The 25,150-nt window shown below is 42.2% G+C and overlaps 1 protein-coding gene across 1 annotated transcript in view; it reads right to left on the bottom strand.

Moving 5' to 3' along the window:
* Nucleotides 1-1,437: 1,437 nt before the first annotated feature.
* Nucleotides 1,438-25,150, bottom strand: part of LOC146755830 (cytosolic carboxypeptidase 4-like) — a 103,407-nt gene continuing 79,694 nt past the window's right edge. Inside the window, exons 5-6 of the mRNA XM_085525283.1 lie at nt 24,509-24,675; nt 1,438-1,623 (exon numbers count right to left, since the gene is read on the bottom strand). Coding sequence (XP_085381409.1) covers nt 1,620-1,623; nt 24,509-24,675 — 171 coding nt within the window. The 3' untranslated portion in view covers nt 1,438-1,619. The remainder of the gene's footprint in view (nt 1,624-24,508; nt 24,676-25,150) is intronic.

Here is a 25,150-nt window from a genome sequence, read left to right as displayed (position 1 = left end):
ACCCACCCTGTGTATTTATCTTGTGCTTGTCTCAATTCTACCCATGTCAGAATGCCCCCAGTCTGAACTTAACTCTGTTCAGCAACTTTCTTGGTGGAAAAACTACTTATACAGCTGTTTTACAAGAGGGTTATACATTCAGTTAGGGCCTACACTATGTACTGAAAATACTGGAAACTTCCACTGCAAAAACACAATCTACCTCTCCCATCTGTGCAGCCTTGCAGACCCAGAGCACGCCAGGTTATTTCTGCTTTCATAGCATTTGCATGCTGTAGGGTGAGCACAAGGTTCTGCTGCTTGATCCTTCTGCAAGAGCTGCCTACCGGCAAATGGTTGCAGGGATGGAGGATGTGACAGAAAGCATTTGTCTCCAGAAGAGCAGAGTTACATTCAGTGCAGAGTGTGAGAGTCAGGTTGGTGTGGAAAAGCACTGACACGCTGGGGATGATGCAGTGCTCACATGTCTAACACTCACAGACATTACTGTCAGAAGGATGGTGCTGTGTTGTGCTTCTACCTTTGGCAGCCCCTGGAGAAATGCTGTGGCACACAGAGCACCTTTGTATTGCACTGACTGCTGCCATGCAGCATGAATTTAACACACCAAATCCAGAGGAGCATGACTGCATCTAACTGCCCTGAGAAAAACTACTGTAGCTGAAGAGATGAGGAGGCAGCTGCACATCTGCAGAACAAGCAGTACTGCCAGACACTCAGCCAGGTGAGCACCTCCTGCTGCAGCGTGATGATGACAGGGCTGGAGATGATCTGCAAAGCCAGCTTAAAAGTGGGAGACATGAGTCAACATGGCAGGAGGACAGAGGTGTTAGGGAGCAGCCAAGGCATCAAAGAGTATCAAAAGGCTTTGAAAGGTATCACAGAGCGACAGCCAGGAAGACTGGGATTATCATGAGCAGCAACCTGGATGCTAGAGATTATTTGCTCCCATACAAAATGGTAGAGATCTTGCTGCAGACATCCCAAAGCCAGGCAAAATGGGAACCCAGAGCTCTGCCTGCACGAACCCCACAGCCAGAGTGTTGCAAGCTGAGCTGCCTTGCTGTTTGTTGCATTCATCCCAATCCCTGTGAATGAAGACTCGGAATGCAGCCAAGGCGATGATTGAGCATGAGAGTAAATTTATTCAATAAAAGACAGGAGGGCTTGAGAGGTCAGGGGTGAAGATGGGACTCCTCTTGTCAAGATGAGAGTGGCTCAGAGCTGGTGCTGCTGCCTGGTGCCTGGGACTGGCAGCCTGACTCTAAGTCCCCATCTAAGATGCTCAGCTTCACCTCACTGATGCTGACCTGCTCCTGCATGGTGGTGCTGCTGCTGGGGCACTCGGGCTGTGCTTGGGATGGGCAGCACTGCAAAGGCGCTGGGTCACAATCCAGGCAGGTGACTGCTGTGTCTGGCAGGCTCAGGTCAGCATCTTCAGCAGAGCCAGGAGATATGAGAGCATGAACGTGGATGAGCCCCTTGTGTCCATCACTGTTACCATGTGGAAGACTGTCATCCGAATTGCAGCGTTTCGTGCTTATAAGAACTCTCCATTGATGGAAACACACTGCACATCACTACTTGGTTTGGATCTCTGGGGTTGACAAGGGCTCGAATCACCTAGGAAGGCATAGAAACACAAGGGTTAGTGTCAAACATTTGCAAGTTGAATCATGAAAGAGGTTGTTGATATTTGGTAATAGAGTGGCGGCAGGAAGAAGCAAATAGGCTTCAAGCAACAGAGCCACTGTCTTGAAAGTGATCCTCGTGCAGGTCCAGCTCGTGTGTTGTTTCACTGTAATCTGCTTCTTTGGGTCTACCTAGTGGGCAGCAGCACTCGAGCTGTTACTGATATCACTGCAAAGAACTGGAGACAATTGTTCTATTCCTAAGAGCTTCAAGGTGCCTAGAAGCACAAATAGAAACCAGCAGTATTTCATCACTTCACCAAAAGGAAGGTCAAACACCTGAGCTGTGAAGAGCAGTTACAGAACCTATGCATAAGATCACACCAGACATACTTTGTTCTAACAACAGTTATGGCACATAGTCCATTTCCTTCAATATTCCCAAAATGAAATGATGTGGAGCATTACAGGGAAAGAAACACTGCACACAGACACTATGACCCTGATTAGACTCAAGCAGCAGACTTAAAACAAGTCAGAGTTTTTGATTCCAGGATATTTCAGGACCTATCGTGTGAAATTCAGTTACACAACAGTGCCTAGGTGCCTGCGTTTCAAGCAACTTTCAGATCACAGCCATGTAAAATAAAAACAAATTCAGTGCAGAAATAGCAAGCCTGTACCTTAATACCCATGAGATTATCCATTTTTTACAGCACTCTGACTAAGTTCTAAAACTTGCTCATCCCAGTTCACTTCAACAAGTTCCACCAGTTCAAGCAACGCAGTTCTGAGATCCTGTGTATGTTGTGCAGATAGAATTGAACAGTGCAGGAATAATCTCTGACAGCTTTAAGAGCTCTGTTCTGCTTACAAACTCTCAGTCCAAAACTATTCACAGTTTTAAGGAAATGAACACCTGAAGCAGTTGGATCATCTGCCATTTGCCGCATTCTGCTTCTTGGCATCATGATTAGCACAAAGGGTTTTCTGCTGTCCTGCAGAGATGGACAAAGTCCTGCTTACAAATGGACCAAGTTTCAGTGTACAGCAGAGTCTGTACCAGACTAATAAGCCACGTCATTCAATTCATTTGCTCAGGTTGTTATGCACTCCGAAAGGAAACAGAACTAACTGCTGGATTCTGAAGGCAATCTGTGGGGTCCTACATTACCTCCTGATTCTGGAAGAGGAAATTCTAATAGCAAATGCAGAACTTTGATCTTTGTAGACATGAGAAGAGCTGGCATTTAGGAACATTCATTTCAGGGAAATCAAATGATGTGTCTATATTTTTACTACAGATAGTATAGGGAGCAGCCAGTTGAAGAACCAGATACAAAAAATCCAGACCATTGGCAAGAAAATACTTCTCCTTAAATTCTGTATGCTATCATGGTACAGAATTAGGCTACAGTGCCACATAGGCCAACCAAGCGTAGAACCAATTCCACTAAATACTGGTAGACAAAGCAGCAAAAACAGGGACAATATTCAGCAGACAGGCCTTTCTACTCACAGCTCAGCATGTTCTGCCATCCGAAAAGCAAGGCCTCTTGTCAAGCTCAGCTATTTCCCTTCTCAGTGTATTCTAGCACCACTGATACCCACTGGTATCCTCCTGTAGAGTGCCATCATATTGTCATCATCCAAAGGGAAAACCCACACAGCAGAGCATACAGCACTACACCCATGCTCCAAATATCCGCCTGAAAAACAAAAAGACAAGCTTACAAACCTGAAGCACCTCAAATGGCTTCCTGACAGACTGGATTGTCTGCCCTTGCCAAAGCCCACATATAGCCCATGAAAAGCTGGCTCTTTCCCTCAGGAAATAAAACCTCATCGTCCCAGAGAAAGCATATAACCCTCATTCAATTGTTCCTCCACTCAGCTTAGAGCACTACTAAAACCAGCATCTTCACCTTAGCTCATCACACTGCTGCAGTTCCTTTTAGAAGGATTTCACTGGCAAAAATGAAATCAAAGCCGTCACAAGGGATTTAGCACAGTTACGTGTTACTGGCTACGAGAGCTGTCAGCACAGTCACCTGTCTGGCTTTGCTGCTGTTCTATTTATGTACAGGCACAACAAGGTTCAGACACCTCACAGTGCAGTTCTCACTTTGACTGTAAAGAAAAAGGAGGCTTGAAAAGCAGCGTGTGGAAAACAAAGAAACAAGAATTAGAACAACAGTGGGGCCATGGCACTTGTAGGAATTGCTCCGCCTTTAACAGCGATTCAAGAAGGATGAGGGCATCCCAAACCAGACCAGTTTGGACAGATTAACAACTGCAAGTAGTGGGTTCCAAAATTCCAGACATGAAATCAAAGCTGGAAAAACTCTTCACATTTTCATCTCTCAATTTTTAGTACATTGTGCATTACAACGGAAACAATTCTTCACATACAACTTGGAAGCTAAAGACAAGTCTGACAAAACAGACTGCACAGAAATAATGGATAATTAACAGAGCAAATTGCTCTTTCAAACACTTAGTAATAGAAAGAGATCTCTGAAGTTGCTGTTCTGTAGAGCCCCAAAGCAGTCGCTTGAGGCAGTTCAGGATTAGCCTGAGACAAACCAGCCAGCTGTGTGAACTGAGACCAATTGCACTTCTTCTATTTTACTTTCATTCTATGTGACCTCACTAAGCAAATATTGTCTAAGACCATGAGCATCACATAAATGTGCAGATCTCAAGCTGCTCACTTATCTAGTACCCTTGGCATGATGCTTTATTTTCCTCAGCTATTCATCTAGATTGTGCCTGTTGATTGTGCAGCAACAGCCTGTTGGTCTCGATTACCTGTAAGAGGCTTTAAATTTGGCCAGGAAAAATCATTTGAGGATAAGTAATTATCTGGGACTCAGTAAGTCTTCCCATGCTTTCATAACAGCCGAGATACACACACACACAAACTCATGGAACCCCACTGCTTTGCACAATCCTGTGCACACTCACATGTGTCATGCACTGATTTCCCAGCCAGTCCTCATGGGGTCTATTACTTAGGACAGGAGTGCAGGGGAGCAGCCAGAAGCTGTTTGCATTCCCTGCTGTCTGCTGGGCAGCTTTGCTGGAGATGCTTGGGTTGCTTTGTTTTTCCTTGGGAGGTGGGAAGGAGCTTTGGGTTGGAGGCACATCCCGTGCCAGAGCATCCCAATGGCACGTGTGGGGCACTGATCTGCAGCAGATGAAGGGGAGGAGGTCCCAGCACAGCTCTGCACCATGCTCTGCCACACTGGGCAGCTTGTTCCTGGCTCAGCAGCGCCATCAGACAAGGAGCAGGGAAGGAAATCAAGGATGGGGGGTACCATCAAACGCAGTTAGTGCATGCCTGTGCAAGACAAACAGACCCAGAGCTTGCGGGTTGTTCCTGCTTTTGTAGCATTTGTGTGCTGTAGCTGAGCAAAAGGTTCTGCTGCTTGAATCTTCTTCTGCAAGAGCCGCCTACCGGTAAATGTCTGCGGGGATGGAGGATGTGACAGAAAGCATTTGTCTCCATGACAGCGTAGTTACACTTGGTCTAGAGAGTGTGAGAGGCAGGCAGCACTGCCTGATGTTGGTCAGGGCGAGCTCCTCCTGCCGCATCACGATGATGGCAGGGCTGGAGATGATCTGCAGGGACAGCTCACAGGTGAGAGCCAGGAATGGACACGGCGGGAGGACAGAGGTGTTAGGGAGCAGCCACGGCATCAAAGAGCATCAAAAGGCCCTGAAAAGCATCACAGAGCTACAGCCAGGAAGCTTGGGGTTTTCATGAGCAGCATCCAGGATGCTAGAGACTATTTGCTGCCATACACAACGGCAGCAGAGCTCTTGCTGCAGGCATCCCAAAGTCAGGCAAAATGGGAACACACCCAGAGCTCGGCCGCACAAACCCCACAGCCAGAGTGTTGTAAGCTGAGCTGCCTTGATGTTTCTTGCACTCATCCCAATCTCTGCGAATGAAAACTCGGAATTCAGTCAAGGCGTTGATTGAGCACGAGCGTGCCTTTATTCAATAGGAGAAAGGAGGGGGTGTGAGGTCTGGAGGAAAGATGGGACTCATCCTCTCTTGTAATCATGAGAGCTGCTCAGAGCCTGTGCTGTTGTCCGGAGCCTGGGACTCGTGTCCTGATTCTGTGCCCCCCTGCGAGATGCTCAGCTTCTCCTCGGTGATGCTGACCTGAGCCTGCATGGTGGTGCTGCTGTCGGGGCACTCGGGCTGTGCTTGGGCTGGGCTGCACTGCAGAGACATTGAGTCCAGGCTGGTGCCTGAGGTGTCTGGTGGGCTCAGGTCAGCAGCTTCAGTAGGGATGGGATGAATGAAGGCTTCAACCTGGAATTTATCTCCAATCTACTTTTAATACCTTCATTCGATCAAAATCTACTGTCAATACCTTCAAAGGAAAATGATGCTTTGGGAAACAGAACTTGCAGGCTGAGAGATAAAGCCAAGGTCTTTAGATGAAAATGAGAAAAGATTTTGCTTGTCATTTCGTAACTGTGATGAAATTCGTAATTTTTGTTTGAGCTACATTTTGATAGAATAATGTGGTCGTAATGTGCTTGACTACAAGCATGATTTCCACATAAAGCTGACTCTTAGCAGGAACTCTGTTTCCTTTAGAAGCAGTGAACCCTGGTAGCGAACAGCTTTTCTTACTTCTAAAGACCCTGTCAACCCAGCACAGGACATGCAGTTTGCTAGCATAAAAGAACAAGTTTGTATTTTCCTTGTAAGCAATGTCGGAAGAGAAAGACAACACACATTTCAGAACCATTTTGGCCCCAGTAAAAGTGATGCCACGGAAGAGCTCCATCAAAACTTATGCAAAAACATAAGTTCAAGTGGGCAAGGCCTTATGAAAATCTTCCACACAACTCAATGGAGATTGGGGTGGGTGGGTTTATGAATAAGAATCCTTAAGAATTTTCTTCTAAGAGACTTAAGAACTGTCAATATATATATATAAAGAATATAAACACTAATTCTGTTACTACAAATAAATATATCCAAAGGGTTAGGAGACCAACCCGATCATATCACAAGCTCTTTGATGACTGTAAACGCAGTCATCAATACGCAGAAAAAGATTTAAATAGATTAATATGAATGAGTACAAATGTACAGAAAGAACAACTAGGAATAAAGGTGGAGAAATGAAGGCACAAAGTGAGACGAGTCTGGCAAAAATATCACACAGAAAAGGATGCAATTCTTTCAATTTATTAGTAGCAAAAAGCTGCATAATAAGTCCTAGTTTGCTCCTCATCAGAGAAGCAAATCCTATTGATAAGGTTGTGAGGAGAGATTTTGCATCAGTTTTCATAAAAAGGTCAACTGTGATGAATTAAGGTTGTTAAGAACTAACAAAGAAGTAAAAAAAAAAAAAAGGCCTAGAATACAAAAGTAATAGGGTAGAGAAGATACATAGCTTAGATCTCTCCGAATGAGCTGAATCTGCTATATTCCTACTGCATTTCTAAGGGACTGACTCAATCAATCTCAAAGCTGTTAACGATTATGTTTTTAGAACTTAGGAAAGCCTGGTGATGAACCAGATAACTGATACAATGTACAGACTTCTTTTGAAGAGAGGAAAAAAAAAAGGGGGGGAGATGATGAAAAATGATAGACCTGTCAGCTTAACTCCAGGTCCTCAGAAGAAAGAAACAGTTTAGAACAACTTAGAAGAGATAGGTATCATTCAACACACCTTTGTCAGGAACAAATTACTATTAATGATTCTAATTTACCCCTGTGAGAAGGTGTCAGAGCAACACAGAGTGGACGAGATGCCAAGAGAGTTTCCAAAACTTTACTAAATTCTCAGGCCAGATAAGCAGCATGGTTTAGATGAGCTATAGAAGGATGAACATCTGTAGGTTGCTCCAAAAATAATGCCTCCTATTTATTTCCACGGACATCACAGTAGATACAAAGAGCACAACAACACTGCTTGATAGAGTAAATTCTCAGCTACTAAACACTATTTCTCAACTCAGATGCTAGCATTAGCTATGCATTTTCACCAGCAGTGAACAAGAGCCTGCAGGTCGCACTTAAAAAATCTGCATGGCCATCTGGAACACAGCTTGTCTTTCACATCACTGTCACCAGTGCTGAAATGTACCATTCACTGCCTCACTGTACTCACATCCACTGATTGGTCACTGTACATGTCCAGCAAACGTCAATGGATGCCATTTTTTCTGCACAGAGAAATTCAGTTCCATTCCTTTGCTTCATGTGCACTTCCATGACAGACGCTATTTTGCCTCTGCTGCCACTTATCACACAGCAACAAAACAGAAGGGGATCCTGGTGGGAAGGTTCAAACTCTACTGCCATACCACCAACATCTGCCTCTGACATCCTCAACCAACATAATAAAATAGGAGGCTTTACTTTCAGAGCAGCTCTTATAAAAATTGCTTAGAAAAAGTACTCTGAAAGTAGCTCTCAGTCTCGCTGTCAAAATGCATAGCTGTTCTAAATGATCTTCTGCAGGACCTGGTCACAGAATTGGTACAATCCAATATTTTTATTAAAGATTTAGATGAAATAGAAAGTATGTTAATTTGATTTGTGGATGAAACCAATGTAAGACAAGTTTGCATTGGAATTCAAAATCATTTTGACAAACTGGAAAAGCAGCCTGAAGTAAACAACTGCAATTCAATAGGGTCAACTACAAGCTACTACAGTCAGGCAGGAATAATCAATGCTACAGACACATGAACGAGGAGCAATGACAAGGTAGCATTTCTACTGGAAAACGACAACATTCTGCACTGCTGAAGACTGCAAGCTGCATGTGAGCCAGCCACTCATGTACCAAAGTGCAGATACAATTCTGGCTGGGTATTAAAAAAAACCTGTACGCTGGCAGGACACACAAATTAATCTGTTCTCTCTGCACTGTTAATCTCTCTGTTAGAATTCTGTTTCCAGACTCAGGAAGCAATTCACAGGGAGACTTGGCACAACTGAAAAAGGTCCAGAGGACATCACTGAAAAGCAAATAAGCTTCTTCCTATGGCTAGTCTAGGTAAGACAAAGAATATATATGGCAAGGACTTCCTATGGCAAGATAGGACTTAAGACAGACAGACAGTTCTAAACATGAGAGTTGTATGAGCTGGAACAGATTACTTACAGAGTCTGGTAATCCCAATATTAGAGATCTCTACAGAAAACTTAGACTAACCTATCAGAAATGATGCAGCTAAGTTGAAGAAAAAAGATGGCTGGTGGAGGTCACCGCCAGCCATTAGCTTCATTAATTTTATGCAACCACAACTAATATGTAGGAACAATAATTCCAACATTAACTGGCAGAGAAAAGGCAAAGGAGTAACAGGACATTTAGAGGACACTTCTGCTAGAACAGCACAGGACAACTTTGATTGGGAATGAGATGTGTTGGTAAGATACCCAAGACTGGAAAATCAATCGCTATTGGACACAGCAGTATTTAAAACCAAATCACTGTAAGGTCAGAAAACAAAAAGATGAGAAAGTATAATCCTGTATCAATATGCACCAATGGAATCAGGCAGTATAAAATGAAAGCTTGAATAAAACTTGCCTATGGTACTGTTAAACCTAGGAGGATTACAGGTCACTCCTTGCAACCTCACTCCTCCTCACAGAAACTCCAGAGAAGATCAAAATGAACAGAATTAGAATGAGCTTTCATTGATGAGCCGTTAGGAACAAATAGATTACTGAAAGCTGTGTACATTTTATCAGCAGCAACCAGGTTTGGCAGGGCTGTTATCGCTGGGTCTTAGTTTATAGAGGTATAGATGAAGGGGAGAGGCCATCTGGGCAGAGCTGCCAAGTGAATCATAACAGATCAGGAGCACAGGGCTTCCCTTCAGAAGGCTGAGCTGGGAACATCGTATTGGGAATTCTTTCTCTTACCAATTTCATCTGATCTCTTCTCTCTAAATCCCTTTTCTATTCCAGGCTTTGTTTCTCTGGGGCCACTTATAACACTCCTTTGTTGTGACTGAAGGAAGGAAACAAAAGAAGCAGGAAAGCATTTTGCTGTATTAAAAGCACAAAGATGGAATGTTTTGTTGACTGAATGTGCACTCTGCATTCTTAACTGTTCTGATCCAAAGCACAGTAAAGTCTTCAGTTGCCTTGGGTCACATTCACAGTACAAGTCAATATTTCATCAGTCTGGTATGGATTACAGAGGACTGAATTATCTCAGCATAAATTCTGGATTGCATTTTATATAGTCCATGGACCTGATATCTCCTTTCACTTTCCTACCTGCATTTTAGCAAAGGCTGCAGGTAGGTGTCATTCAGTAGGGTTTCAATAGACACGTTTCCAGGTCTCATACTGATAGGAAGGTTAGACTCTACAATACAAAGAACAGATTACAGCCATAAACTATGCCTTCTCTTCCACCCTCATCTCCACTCCCCAGTATGATACCTTATTTAACTTATAATTGCAGTACGATTTTTCTTTTGGGGTTGGGATTCTTATCAACTCCACCATTAAGCAAGTGGAATAAACTATATCAGGGCAAACTACAGGCAGGTAAAAATAACGTCTGCAATCTCTTTTCTAGAAATGAATTAGCTCTGGTGCTATAAAATCTCTAACAAGTTGGATTAAAAGACAGACTCCTCTTACATCTTTATTCCCAACAGAAATAGCACTGCTACTGCTGGGAGATTTATTCATGTCACAACCAAAGCACTTCACATTCCCAAGAAGACCAAGTCCTTTGGCTTATACCTCTTGTGACATCCTCAATACATTACCCTTTCCATCCACAGACCAGGGTATATTAGAGATTAATACAGCTCAGCAACTCAAAACACACAGATTGTCAGTCTCAGTAATCAGCCTGAAGAATTTAGAGGACAGTTGTTATTTACTGAAAGTGATAAGAGACCCAGCAGAACACTTAACTCTAAATAAACAATGTGGAAACTTCACTACCCAGAAAGTTCTAAGTGGCAAATACACAGCTCAGATGTTCCTGAATATGGTTTGATTGCATCCATGCTGTGAGGCAGCAAAAGCAAAGGGAGGGAAAGCTTAAGTCAGAAGGCAGGGGGCCCTTCTCACATGGATCTGCTCTCGGTGTTTAGCACTGGTTTGTTAGTTCATTAAGAGTGTGTTAGAAATCAGTCTCTCCATGCTTCTCACCAGCTCCATCGTGCAACAGCGTGGCATTTATTACAATGCACTACTCAGTAATGGGGCCTTCTGGCATGTGAGCAGCAAGGGGTCATACAGAGCCTGAAGGGAGCTGGCAGGGGCTTTGTGCAGCACAGAAGTAACTGCAGAGACAGTTCTTTGCTTCTCTCATAAGTTTCCCTGTAGAGAAGTGTCCCATTAGAACAGTAAGAAGACGGCAACCAAACCCCATCTCCTTAGAAACATGCAATGATTTACCTATTCTACCCTACCACAATGAAGTGCTTTAGCACTTTACCTATCTTAAGCTTGTATTGGTTTCTGCTCACCCTAACGCTGGAAATAAACCCATTCTCCAACAAGCTGTTGCTGCTCACACAAGGACTTGTGATGGAGCTCTAAAAATAGCCAAGTGGCACAACAGAGAGAGCTCCTGCATTCACGCCAACACCAGGATCCAGAGCCCAGGGAGCTGAAAGGGCTGATAATAGCCTCCATCGCTGGGCACTAAGTGGTTAGGCTTTGCCAGCTGCTGAATTCCTGCCAGCCATATGTCTGATATCCTATAATAACCAGCCAGATGTTGGGCTAAGGTAAAGCCTGACAGAGTTCAGAAGGAAAACGGTGTGCCTGCCTCTCATGATCAGCCCTTGCTGATCTTTGAACTCGGCTGTTATCTTGAAGGAAAGCCTCTTCTGAACTTCGGCATGAATCTAATTAATGAGTTAATTCCCTGCTAATCTATTCTCCTCTTTGTGTCCGTTTCATGATTAATTTAGTTCCAGTGAATTTCCTTTACTGACTGCAGAGTAGAAACACACTTCCTACCCTATTAATCTCCACTTCTGACCCATCAGTAGGGGACTAAACAAGGGTAAATGGCTCCATGCTTTTATTTTCTGAGCCAAGTGATTTCTAGCAACGTAAGGTGGAAGGAAGTAGGGAAATTCTGCAGGCACATCATGCCACTACTGTAAGAAAAGGTGGAATAAAGGCTGTCGATTAATTGAAAATTCTGCCCAGTTACATCAACCACACATCTAACAGAGAGGAAAGAACAGCAAGGCTACACACTGCATAGGAATGTCATTCGGATGTAAAGGATCAGATAAATAGCCAAGCCCAAACACCAAGAAGATAAAATCTGTTGAGGGAAACATAGCAGGGATCTGGGTTTTGTTATTCCTGAAGTTCCAAGGCTCCCTCATATATTTCCAAAGATATTTTACTGGTGTGGAAGAGAAGATCTTAACTGGAGAATGCACAGACTTCTCTGTCTACCTCTGCCTCCAGCACTCTTGGGAAATAGAAGGAAATTTGGCCTGTTTACCTGTCTGCTGAGGTAACAGTTACTCTTTCAGCATCTAAGTCTTAGAATGAAGTCCTCTTTGCTGAAAAACGAACATAATCTGCTGTTTAAACTAATAAAAGAACAACAAACCAAAATCAACCTGCATTACTGTTAGCAGCGTACAGACATGACAGAAAGCAGCAGTAAGGCTGACATTTTCTTAGTTAAGCTAAACGACTAATAACTACCTGGAATAACACGGGGAGTGAGCACAAGGCTGCAGCTTTATACCTCTGGATCCCATTCAGGGCCAGGCTGTTTATTTCCTTTAATGCTTTACATCTGTTAGCATTAAACCACACTATCAGCTCTGATGGATTTACATGTATCTTGCTGTTGCATGCATCTCTTGAGAGGCTGAGGGATGGGAAAGGTTACCTTCCCGCAATTGCGTTCCTACCCCCATAGCTCTCATGCAGCCTTCAGGGAAGCATTAAAAAAAGAAAAAGAAAAGTAAAGAGAAGCAAAACCCAAAGAGCTTCCTTCTCCCATGAATTAAACAAAATGTTCTGAGGCTGTATAACATCCATAGGAGAAGAAACGCTGCCGGTGATCAGCATCGCAAACCTTCCTTCTGATGGCACAACGTGTCAAGGACATTTTTAATGAGGGATCAAGGACACTGCTTCTTGAGAGTCATCTTGTTTAAGCTGTGCTAACTGTGGCTTTCTTAGCATGCAAACCCAGCACCTCACAAGAGAGGCAGGAAAGCACCACAAGGCAAAGAAGTATCCTGCTTGCAAGGCTGTTCCTTTCATACCTGCAGGGGAAATAATCTCAGATGTTGCAGAGAGCATCTTTCTATTGATCCTTCCCCAACAGCCGTTAACTTAGAGCCACTCAGTAAGGAGATGGAAATGCCAGAAATGAGGAAAAATACACCAAAATAAGCAGAGACCTGTAGTGAGCCTATCCATTATCCACTTTCTGATAAACCCCAGTCCATATGACAGAAACTACACTTCTGAGAAGCCTAAGGAATCAGTGGATGCTGCATTACAGAAGAGTCTTTCAGATATCTGACACTGCTGGGAATAAACTCCTGATGGACCACGACCAAAAGAAGGACATGAGCTAGCAAAGAGAACAAAGATCAGAAGTTATGCAGGGATGCTGAGTACACTGCTCCCAGTTTCTCTCTATCTCCAGGTGCTGGGTCATGCATGACTAGATTTCCCAAGCAGTACCTGGTGTATGGCCAGCAGCAGCAGTATTAGAGGCTTAGCTTTCAGGCCTTGCTCTCCAGGGACTTCCTCCACTTGGAGCAGAGGCTTTGATCCTGAGTAGTACATTTGCACAAAAAGAACCTGGGTATGATTTTAAAGAGAGAGAGAGAGAAAAGTGAACACAAGCTTTGCTTCTGCATCTTATGTCTCCAATCTGCTCCTTGAAAATGGCAAAGACATCTCAGACATATTGTCAAAGGACCCAACTAATTTTTCAGCCTAATCCATTCTTTGTATCTCCATGAAAAAATAATATATATATATATGTATATACAGAAAATTCTTGAAATTAAGGCAGTTTTTCACTTCCATGAAAGCAGGGAGGGATCTTAGGTCCCAGCTTCTTATGGGGACCCTCTATCTTATTCACTGCTCCTGTGCTGCCCACAAGCTGCCAGCATGACATCCTCATCCACTCAACTCTCTCTTTTCCATTTCATCCTTTCTGGACTAATTAGGTGAGAACCGTCTTCAAGTCAGACATAATGCTGAAATCTAAAAGATCTAAATATAAAAAGTGACATCATTTCTTACGGGCATGCATTCCCACCTGAGAGACTCTGGTTTCCTTCACAACCCCTCTTTGTGGCCAGCAATCTTCCAAGATTATTACTTAAAGATAAAATGGTTTCTCCAACACATTCATCAAATCAGGTGATGATAAGGCTGATTAATCCAGGAACCTCCATCCTTCCTGAAAACAATAAACTGCAAGGCCTACAGACAACAGGATGGAAAATATTACAAAACTTATTTTAAGAAATGCTCTGCTTTCTCTATCGAAGCCATCCTGAATTCCTGTCTTCCTACATGTTAAAGGATAACACATAGAATCACAGAACAACCCAATTTGGAAGGGACCCATAGAGATTACTGAGTCCATACTGGACCACCCAAAAATCAGATTGTATGTCTGAGTAGATAAATAAGGACGGTTCCAGAGAAGGTGATTAAAGTCATTAGAGCAATAGGAAGGCTAAAAAATATGAGTGTCTTTCGTGACCAGATGCACAAGAGAGACAATCATTGTTTACAAAATAACTGGCAATTTGGGCACTCCCAATTATTCTCTCTTACAGCAGAGGACAAAAATGCATTTGCAAAGGTGAAAGCGCAGCTGAAGAGAGGAAACATTTTCTGAGCAACACACAGCTGATCTATGAAACTCAACTGATAGACTCAAAAAGCATTAACCACTCGTACAGAAAATAAGAACATTGGAACATTTCATTAGAAAGGATTATTGTTATTATAATTACTTGGAAAGGCTATAATTTCTCACATTTCCAAGTATAAATAAATAACTGTCTGAAGATAGAAAGGCATTCCTCCATAAGGTGGGAATAGTTTGTAATTGTCCACGATGGCAATTTCTTGCATCTCTCTGAAATCTCTAATGCTGGGCACTGTCAGGAAGGACTCCTGACTGGCTGAACATCGTACAATGGATCCTGTCTCATGATTCACATCTTCACAGATGAAAATACAGGTTGTGTGTTACAATGAAAAATAAGTATTAATGCGATGGAAAGCCTGACAAGACAAATCCAGGTAGCAATACCCAAATTCTTGGCTGCCCCCTGCAGTTCAAAGGAGATCAAACACTGTTTTGTTGTTTGATACTGGGAGTTTGCTTGCTACTTGAATACCTTGGACTTTTATCTTTTAATGAGATGCTGATGCTTTATGGAAGATACTGTAGAATGGCATCTTCAGAAACAATTCCGAAGTACACAGTGTAATGTAAAAACTTGTTGAGCAGCCCAGACAGAACAAACAGATTACACAGGAATAGACAGAATAGACAGGAATAGATGCTTTCTATTCCTCCCTTTATTCCTTATTTCTAATGATACTGCCCTGATAGCTCTTCTTGAATTTAGTTTCTTCCATTGCTTACTCTCCCTCCAAGCTCCAATTCCTCTAACTCTTTTTTGAAAGAGGGATTTAAGGTAGTAACTAATTGTTAATGCTTAATAGGAAGCCATTATAGTTTAACAGGTAATAAGATACCATAAATAACACTGCTGGTAATGCACTTTTAAATGGTTAAGGATGTACTTGAAAGCGTAACCACACAAAGCCTGCTTCTGTTACTTTAAAAATGAAACTCATCCTTCCAGAAATTAGCTTCACATCCATCCGAAAAACACAAGTTTTACCAAGAAGAAATGGATGCAGGATTGAGAGACATATTCAGCAAGGGACTCCGACTGCATCAGGGGAGAAACATGGAAAGAACACGCTCTAATAGCTGGAAACAGCTGTTTTTTCTTCTATCCTCTTACAGTGTACAGACCCTGCTTCTCCTTCCTGCTCTGGTGGTGGCCAGTGCTTGGCATGTTGTCTTTGCTCAGCCTGAACTACTGTTATCTACAGACTGGCCGTGGCCAAAATGGCACAGGTCTTCATCTTGTGAGTGAACTCCCCCAGTATTCATGGGAATTGGATTTGAGATTTTAGGCTTTATTTTTGTGTGTGTGTGTTCTTCAGATGTTAAGTATTCACAGAACCATACTCAGGTTGAAAGGGACCTCAAGGATCATCAAGTTCCAACCCTCTGTGAAGATCCGTATGAAGTATTAACATCACATGATCTTATCATCACATCTTTGCAGGCCCAGCTCCAGCCAAATTCTCACAAATTCTTCCTGCTAATATCTCATTTAGCTTATACATCTTAATAAACCCCCACTGTTTCTGAGACGATATAATGAATCGCCACAGGCTACAGCAGCTGGCTTACATGTTTATGCCTCTATGCATATATGTCCATGTACATGTGTGTGCTGGGTCTAAAAACACCAACCTGCACGTATTTACCTCAGTCTCACACAATACTCCTGCCATGTCTGTCTCTCTAATATCTCATATGGCAGCAAGCAGCAGGGGCTGCGCATGAGTCACAGCCACAATACACTGCACAGCCAGAGCCTCTGACAGAATATACAATAGAGCTGAGATGTCAGTGGAGGTGGCTTTGGAGTACTTTAAAAATGCTGTTCAAGTGCCAACTTTCACCTCCAAATACGACACTTTGTTCGCCCACCCACTTTCGTTCCAAGTTAAATGTTCCTTTTACTGCAACTCGACAGCTTTAATTATGAATTTATCTGTCTTTTTTCTATCCCTATAACTGTTCAGTCTCTCATTTGTCTTGCTAAGATTTTTGATATGCTCCTAGATAGCAGCTGTATACTGTCACCACAGTACAAGTGGCCTGGTCAGACTCTCATTTGCAGGCTGGGCATCAGACCAAAACCTGCAATAAGCTGTTTGCCTCGAAAGCACAAATCTCATGTGTTCCCTCTGCAGAGAAAGAACAGAGAGATGGGGACACAGTGTGCTGATGAGCATCACTGTATCAGAACCGCAATGCTTTCCTTTGCTCTTATTGCCTGAGAAACTTAAATACATATAAAATTCTGACCTGAGGAAAACGTGGATCCCACTGATGGTTTCACTGAGGATGCAGCTCCTTCTATCATATTTTGCCCACGACAGAAGACATCCATTTTAAACACTAATGTTTTAAACAGTAGCAGCACACGTAACCCTGCCGCCATCAATGCTGTGCAGGACTGATGTGTGGTAAAGCCTTCACCACCTAGCTCTGCAATAATGTTATATGGAGTGTCCTAACACTGCCTCTTAAACACCTGATCCATGGTCAACCCAAAATTGTCGCATCTGGCTGCATTCAAAATGACTGTAAGTCTAAACATATCAATCCTCTCATTATCCTTTGTGACTTCTAGGAAAGACTCTATCCCGTTCCAGTGTCAGCACTATCCTGGTCTATAAAGATCACCTCAGACGGAAGTGCATATCCCTCATAATCCAGTCTTTTGGGAGATATTTCATAACTTCATAAATTAATGTTGATTGCTTTAGAAGTAAATTTTTATCCCAGCATGTGAAGGGACCCAATGACTTCCACATTTCAAGTACGATTTTAAGGGAAAAGGACTGTACCACAGAAATACAGATGCTCCTAATCAATACGAAAATGTCTAATACCAGGCAGTAGCAATGTGCCTCACAGAAAGGGCAATGCAGAGCCCATTTGTTCTGCTGGATATATACAAGTTCATTATCGGTACTCCAGTCAGATCTGTACGTGTACAGTAATTTGAATAACCTTCGATATGATAGCATGCAGTCCTTCTGTGATTCCTTTTTCTGCCATTTGCTCTTTTCATCTCATCCCTTCCTACTGCTGTTTAAATTGCTATTATTAGCTATTAAATGATAAATGAATTACCTCTGAAGTAAGCATGAATAATTGTTCCCAGCCTGAGATAGGCTTGGACTGGTATTTGGTAACAGTCAACAAGATCTGTGTGGCTCCCAAGGTTATTTCATAATAATAATAAAAATCAATAGGAAGAAAACAGGGACAGCTCCAGAAAGTGTTAATGAAAAGTTGCTGAATTACAGTGGCTCACCTGTGCACAGCTACATAAAAGCCTTCTGAATACCAAATACATTAATTATAGACTGCATTGCTCGGCTGAACCTCCACAGAATTCATTGGGCTTGTATTCTCACACTAACAAAGGAGAGACGGTGAAGAGTGCTGGATGAGAAGGATGAAGGGAGGGAGGGATGGAAGAAAGTTCATGTTCTTATTTACAAAACACAATTATCAATATATATGTACTGAGAGTAAAATCTGAATCCAGTAATAGATCTAAATCCAAAGTTGGAGGTGTTTCCTCTCATGAGCAGGCACATCAAGGTTTTACGTCAGACCCTGGACAGAAAGAAGATACTCCCCTTTTGCAGCATCTGTATGAAAGAGCACTGTAGAGTATATATGTATTTAAGCAATACCTCCTGGTAGTCATAAACTGATTCTGACTCCTTACAGTAATGTGAGTCTACCCCAGAACTCTGCAGCTGCTCTCATAGCTGACACACTCCTTTACTGTTAAAAGTTAGGCGGTGCCCTTGAAGAGTTATATGAAATACATTAGCAGCTCCTTTTGCTCCATGTTCTACACCACTAACATGACACAGTATGGCAAACACGAAACTTGGATTTACCTAATAAGCTATCACCATCACCATGCCCTTTTTGCTCAGGCATCCAAACACAGGAATATCACATTCATAGATGTTCACAAAGCAGTAGAAACTTCAAATTCCTCTAACAGCTACATAACCTGTGACCAAGCTAAAAAATGGAATCAATAAATAACCTCTCCTTCTGAAAGCTGCCCCAAGATATTTAATGTCTACAGATGATCAAGGTTAAAAATGTTCCAAATCTTTACTTAAAGAAAAATGAACGTTCAATCAAACAGAAATCTGAATCAAAACTACCAGATGATTCCTGCTGATGTTTTCCAGGGAATTAGATTCACAAAATGATGAAAGAGCCCTTTCATCTCCATGCATGTGTCAGAGGACTCCCCAGAGTCCAACCGTACAGACTGCCCCAGTGGATCAGGTACTCAGCCTGTTGGAACCATGAGGAGATGGGGCATTTGGGAGGGTGAAGCACTGTCTTGCACTCAAACACTTCAGCCAAAATTAGTTCCAGTTCATATAATTTAAACGAACAAACAAAAAACTGTAACAACAAATGAAACCCACATTCACCTGTAAGCAGAGGAAGACACAAGCCAGGAAGCAAGGGAGCCATTTGCCATCACTGCACAGAACTATCATGTCGTAATTCTGCTGTTTAAATATGTGTTAAAGATGCATGAATTGAAACCAACACGCCTCGTTCCTTCTTTGTTCTTTTGCTCTTTGAACTTCCCACCTTTGGGTCTGCTTCACTCTATTTTGATCTGAATGGCATTTTGGCCACATAGCTTAAAAGATGAGCAGAATTGCTTGCACAGCCATAATCAGGCGAGGATGCATTACAGAGAAGAGATGGGAAATCCAACAGTTCAATACTATCTAGGATTGTGATGGTGCATCAATGAAGTATAGGAGAAGAGCAAGCACAGTTCCAAATGATCTACAAATCCTTCTTGTATATTATTGGATTTGCCATCCACTCACTGACCATTTTAACTGCTCACTGTATGGAAGATGAATAGATTGCACCTGGACAAAGGGCCATGGTAGTGATTAAACATTCTGCTTCTGATTAATATCACAGTAAGGTATATTTACCATCTGGGGAGGAGAGAAATTTATCTCTGTTCAAGAAACATAAGAAAATGATAAAGAAACACAAGAGATGAATAATATCTGAGTCAGCAGAAAACACTTTGCAAGGGTCTGCCTCAGTATGTAAGAAACACCTCCCAAACAAAGGGCTACAACTGCTGCAGTGTTTGCAAAACACTCAAAGGCACAAATGCAAAAAGAGAATGAACAGAAGTGCCATCCGTTCAAAACATGAGGAAAAAGGGGAAAACACCCTTAACAAGGTAATGCTTTCTGAAACCTGCTCTTAGTGAGCAGTCACTTCTCATCCTCTTTGTGGTCATGAAAAATGTGAAGTTACCTGGGCAGCACTGACTTAAAACCCAATTGTTTCATAGCAAATGAGGCATGAAACTTATTATCAAAAAACATGATGTCTGAAGTACATGCTGTCATTTTGTTTTCCCAGAAGACAGCTTCCGAATGCCTGAACTGACTGCAAGACATGGCTGGAAATACAAGAATTAGTGGCTCTTCTTGAGCAAAAGCAGAGTTGTGAAGCCAACATCTACAGCACTGTATCTTTGTGAGATAAGAGAGTAAAATGCCTCTACAATCAACTGATACATTACCTTGTTTTTCAGAAGATGGCTGCAAAATGCAGTTAACCCTCCACATATTTGACATTTGACTTGGCAGAATGGTCCTTAAAACTGGCCTGCTGGTAGAGGAATAGCCTTTTGATGCAGAAAAACACCTATAAAAAGTTTCTGAAAAGAAAAACCCACAAACTACTAAGTTCTTTAGTAGGTCTTGTGCAATATGAGGGTGACGGCACCTAAACAAGTGTGAGAGTTAAGGAGAAATGCCCCAGGGGCACAGGATGCTAACTAAAAGCTGGCTGATACCTTGAACAATTTAACCACTAGACAGGCAGTTATGAGAATTGTATTAGGATGATCAAGAGTTTGTTCCGTCCCCAGATGCATCTATGCTTCTGAAGTTTGCAGGATGTTCTCTGGATGATATTCTTTTTGGAAACATTTAAAGAATCACTTGTTTTTGTCTTCAACTAATAATCATGGGAAGCAATATATTAGGTACCAACAACCTTTGGAGTACTGGTTCCAGGACTCTGCTAGCACATCATTTACATACCATTTAAACAGAGCTAAAACAAAAGTCCCCTTACTAGACTTTCCCCAGTTTTAGAAAGGTACAGCATTGAGTAGAGCATTGAGTAGGAAGTAAATAGGAGGTTTTTGTGGAGAGAGAATATCTGAGTAAGGAACTTGCAGTGTACTGTAGAGATTTCAGAGTTAAACTATTTCCACACAGTCAAGCACTTTCAGGTAATCCAGAATCCTATGATCTCACTGCATCTCATGGCAATAATCTCAGTAGTTACCTGTTGGTCTTTAAGACAGCTGCCCTTAGAGAACCAGAGATGAAGAGTTGTTATGTGAATTTCATGTTCTCCAAGGATTTCCAGGTTCTGGGGGAAATACTCTACTGTTCTATTAGTAATGTAGCCCCAGAGACAAAAATTCAACTCCCTTTTTGCTTATTTTCAGATATAGCTACTTTGTTACCCTGCCTCTGCTGGGAACTTACTACACAGTTAATGCTCCTGAATGACTTCATATACTGTATGTGCTAGACTGAGGTCAAGAAGGAATTCTTGCCTGTGTTCCAAAATACATTTTGTTAGGACCACTAAAGGTTTAGCACACCTTTCTTCGGCTCACTGGAGACTGTACACTGAACACTATGAAATCAGGTGGGAGAAATCCCCCATTCACACAAGATGCCTCCATTAGACCAGTCATTTCCCCAGTAGCTATTACCTTGCTTCGATCTACCGCTCACTGACTCTGACAGAGCAAATAGTTTATTCTAGAGAAGTAGCCAGTGTCCAGCCTGCTCCTTCATCCTCCTCACAGCAGTAGCGGAAAAGTAAGGCTGCAAAATGCCCTGAGCAGAGAGAGCTCTAAGAGGAAAATTAAAAGACACATCCAGTTATAAACGTTGACAGGTGAAAATGTTCGCTGTTGGAGGGAGATGCTGAGATGCCAAGTCAATGCCACGCACACCAGACACCATGACAAAAAAAAAGACACAAACGCAGAACATGAACCGTAGGAGTTTCGTAACATAAAAGACCTCTGGCTTGTGATCTATGTACCTTTGCCATGAGACATATCACCTGGAAGTCAGATCTGTCCAGTACTGGATTAACTTCTCTTTCCATGGCTTGACCTGTCACCCGGAGTACTATAGAGACGGGCACTCAGAAATGCACATTTAGAAAATTAGATAGATGTATTGAACATAAGCACTGTGCAATTAATCTCACTGATCACAGCTGGAGTGGTCAGAGCAATTTCAGCATGTTTTCTGCAAAATAGAACCTTATCAACTAAATAAAGATCGTATTTTCATCAAGGTCGAGTGACAGTCATCGTTTTCTTCTGACACTGTTAATCCTGCTCTGATAGGAAACATCCATATGTGTATCTTTCTCTAGGTGAGAAAGTCAGTCAAGACAGTCTTCTGCAACACGCTCTACCAAAAACAAACTTAAGCTGCAGTCAGACCCATTGGCTCCCACTTAAACACCCACTATTCATTACACAGTACAGAGGTCTGGAAAAGGGATTGCCTGCAAGGTGTTTAAACCACCTCTGCTCACAGTGTAAAGCACACAAGAAAGACATCCCACAGTGTAACCATTTAGGTCGCTCCTGTGTAGCACCTGCAGGCCCCGAGTTCAACTCTGCTTTGGCAAAGGTACAAAAATAATTTGGGTTATTTCCATCCTCACAAGAGGAAAGCATAGAAAGTGTTCAAGTGTTTTTTGTGGTAACTACAGAAGACAACAGCACTGGTTCTAAGCTATAAACACTTCCTGCTCCTTAAACCATGAAAGACAGCTCTAGTCTTGGCAAAAGTAGACTATAATTACCATTGATGTAGTGACACACCACCAGTAAGCAGAAAGACTCTGCTGAGCTCCCTGTGCTACCTAAATGGAGAAAGACTGGATTTCATCTTTACAGAGTAAGATTAGACCGAGTGGAACCCCACACTGCAACCTCCAGTTCTGATGGATAATCAGTTTTTTATTTCATAGTCTATGCATTATTTTATTTCAAAGTCTGAGCTGGGGGAGAGGCCTGGATACAGCTGCTCTCCTGCCCATAGCAGTGTGCTCTCTTTATTCTGCATTCTTCCTTTGGTTGCTTTAGGCCTCTTATTCCCTCTAAAATCAAATTATGCAGTTCTCTTGGCGAGACTCAAAGAAACCCAGAAGCAAAATATTAATTTTCTGAATCAGAATCAATAAGCTGCACAATCCTTTTCAATGAATTATTTATCATAAAATAGAATACACTTACAAGCCAAGCCCCTTGGTCCCCACATCTCCCTTTTCCTGATCTTTTGCAAAAAGCTCCTGTAATATGGCAAATCTTTAGACAGGAGCAAACAATGTAATGTTTACTTGTACTACAAATGCCAACTAATTGCACCTAACCCATCAGAACTCCATAAATCTGCAATTCCACCCACTGGAGTGAAAATGAACAAGTAACCATCACACTGCCTTCAGCAGTGACATCCCATCCCCAGATGACACAGAACCTTGAAGGGACAGAGCGCTTTGCTTTTGACCACCACAAACAGATATGGAATGGCATGGGAGCTGTACAAGGTAAGGGATTTTTCTTTAATTCTTAACTTCTTTAAAAGTATTTGTCATTAGAGAGCTGCTATATTGGTAAAGGTTCATCGCCCACACAACATCAGGAAAAATGAAATGAATGCTCACTAACATGAAACCAACCAAAGAAAAAGGTAATGGAAAACCACACAAATGAGAGAAAGTGCTCATGGAGTTGGTATGACCAACTTATTTTCAGTGTCTGGGACAAGTCAGAGTTCAATATTTTCCTTCCCTGAAGTTACTTTCATGCAAAAACTCCTCCAGCTCTAATTCAGAATTGGAAAATCTGATTTATATCTCAAATTCATCCACCTGGCCAGGCTTCAGTAGCTCTCTCTAATGAGACACCAACGATTTCTCGGATGGCTGTCCCCAGTACTGAAACCATTTAGGATACATGTTAATTGCTTCATTTATGTGTTCATATGTACAAGTGAGCACAGCTATACAAAAGGAATGTCTCTATATTTTAGTTCTCTTTTTTTCATTGTTCCCCATAAACATTAAAAACCACGAACAAGCTTGTAAGAATGGTTTCAGGCATGAGGAACAGGTGGTGCGAATGTCAGTTAAGTATTCCTGCAGGGGGAAGACTGGAAGTTTGCTGTAAATTATGGGGGCATTTCTGCAACAGAAAAAATTGGCTTTTCATTGATGAAGCTGGAAGCACTCTTTGATAACAAACCCACTGGGAACTTCAAATCATATCACATCACTCAGTTATTTTTTCCTCCATTTGTCTTGGAAAAACAATATTGCAAGAGTAAGTGCTTGCATGTAGAACTAGGAATAGCATGGTTTAGAAAGAGCACATACATTTCTGCTTCATCACAGCTGAAGCATCCCATATTCTGACCTTTACCCAGGCCAAATTCCCCACATATGAGGCAACCTCACTTGCATACATCCCATTGAACACAGGAAGCTAAGAAATGAATTTTGCAATTAGGAAAAAACACCTCCCATATGGTTGTTTGGATAATGACTTCATCACACGCACCAAAAATCACAAACCTATGCTTCATATGTCTGTAGGATACAATGCTGTGAGGAAAAGAGGAATGACTGTGCGAATCCTTGCAGAATCAGGCATACTGTTTCTAAATCATACCATCAAAGTCCTTCACCTAGAGAACATCTTCCCTGTAGGAGATTGACTCCACAGAGGAGATCTGAGGTGGACAGAGTATCACCTGAAACTTCAGTTTCCTGTTGATGAATTCACTGAGACAGTGCCATCCATATGCTCAAGTAATATTTTGAGAGGAAAATGAAATTTGTAAGGAAACTGTCACTGACCTTTGTGCCCGGTCTGTTATTGTTATCTCTTCCTCCAGATCTAGGAGTAGCGCTGCCTGAGCCATCACCTTCTTGCTGCAGGGCAAGGATTTGAGGTGCAGAATGAGCAGAGCAAGGCAAAACTTGCTTCCCATCTCCTCCAGCTCTTGAGTTCCCAGCTGCAGGCCCTGGTGGAAAAAAGGAGGAAGTTTCATTGCTGAGTGTACAAAGCGCAGGTGTTGGGAGACTGTTTTTCAGAAGGACAGCTCTTAGTATTACAGTATCACCTCATTCAGGTTCCCATACAGTCAATCATGAATTCAATGATAGCATTTGTTCTACAGGATCTATTCTAAAATAGCTTCTATTTTACAGAGGCAACAGAGGCAAGTAGTGTAACTGCTCTGGTTACTTACACTGAAGTTGTCACTGTACAAATTAGACTCATACCCCAAGAGGATCTGACTAAATACACTCTTACAAATCATTAGGTCTCATCTTTTTTCTCTCTCTAGAAGCGTCATCTCCCTAAGCAATGGGAAACAAATAGGTTTTATGACTGTAAATACTGGACAGTGGCAGAGATTAGAGAAAAAACAGTGAAGAGGGGAAGGAGGGAACATCTTTAACAAGTTATGAATTGCTTTTTAAGAAAATCAATTA

Source organism: Coturnix japonica, chromosome 30, assembly GCF_054131305.1.
Source record: "Coturnix japonica strain WE chromosome 30, WE-NBRP24, whole genome shotgun sequence".
Classification (NCBI taxonomy): Eukaryota; Metazoa; Chordata; class Aves; order Galliformes; family Phasianidae; genus Coturnix; species Coturnix japonica.
The sequence above is the reverse complement of the archived record's forward strand: the minus strand, read 5'-3'. Positions and strand labels throughout refer to the sequence as shown.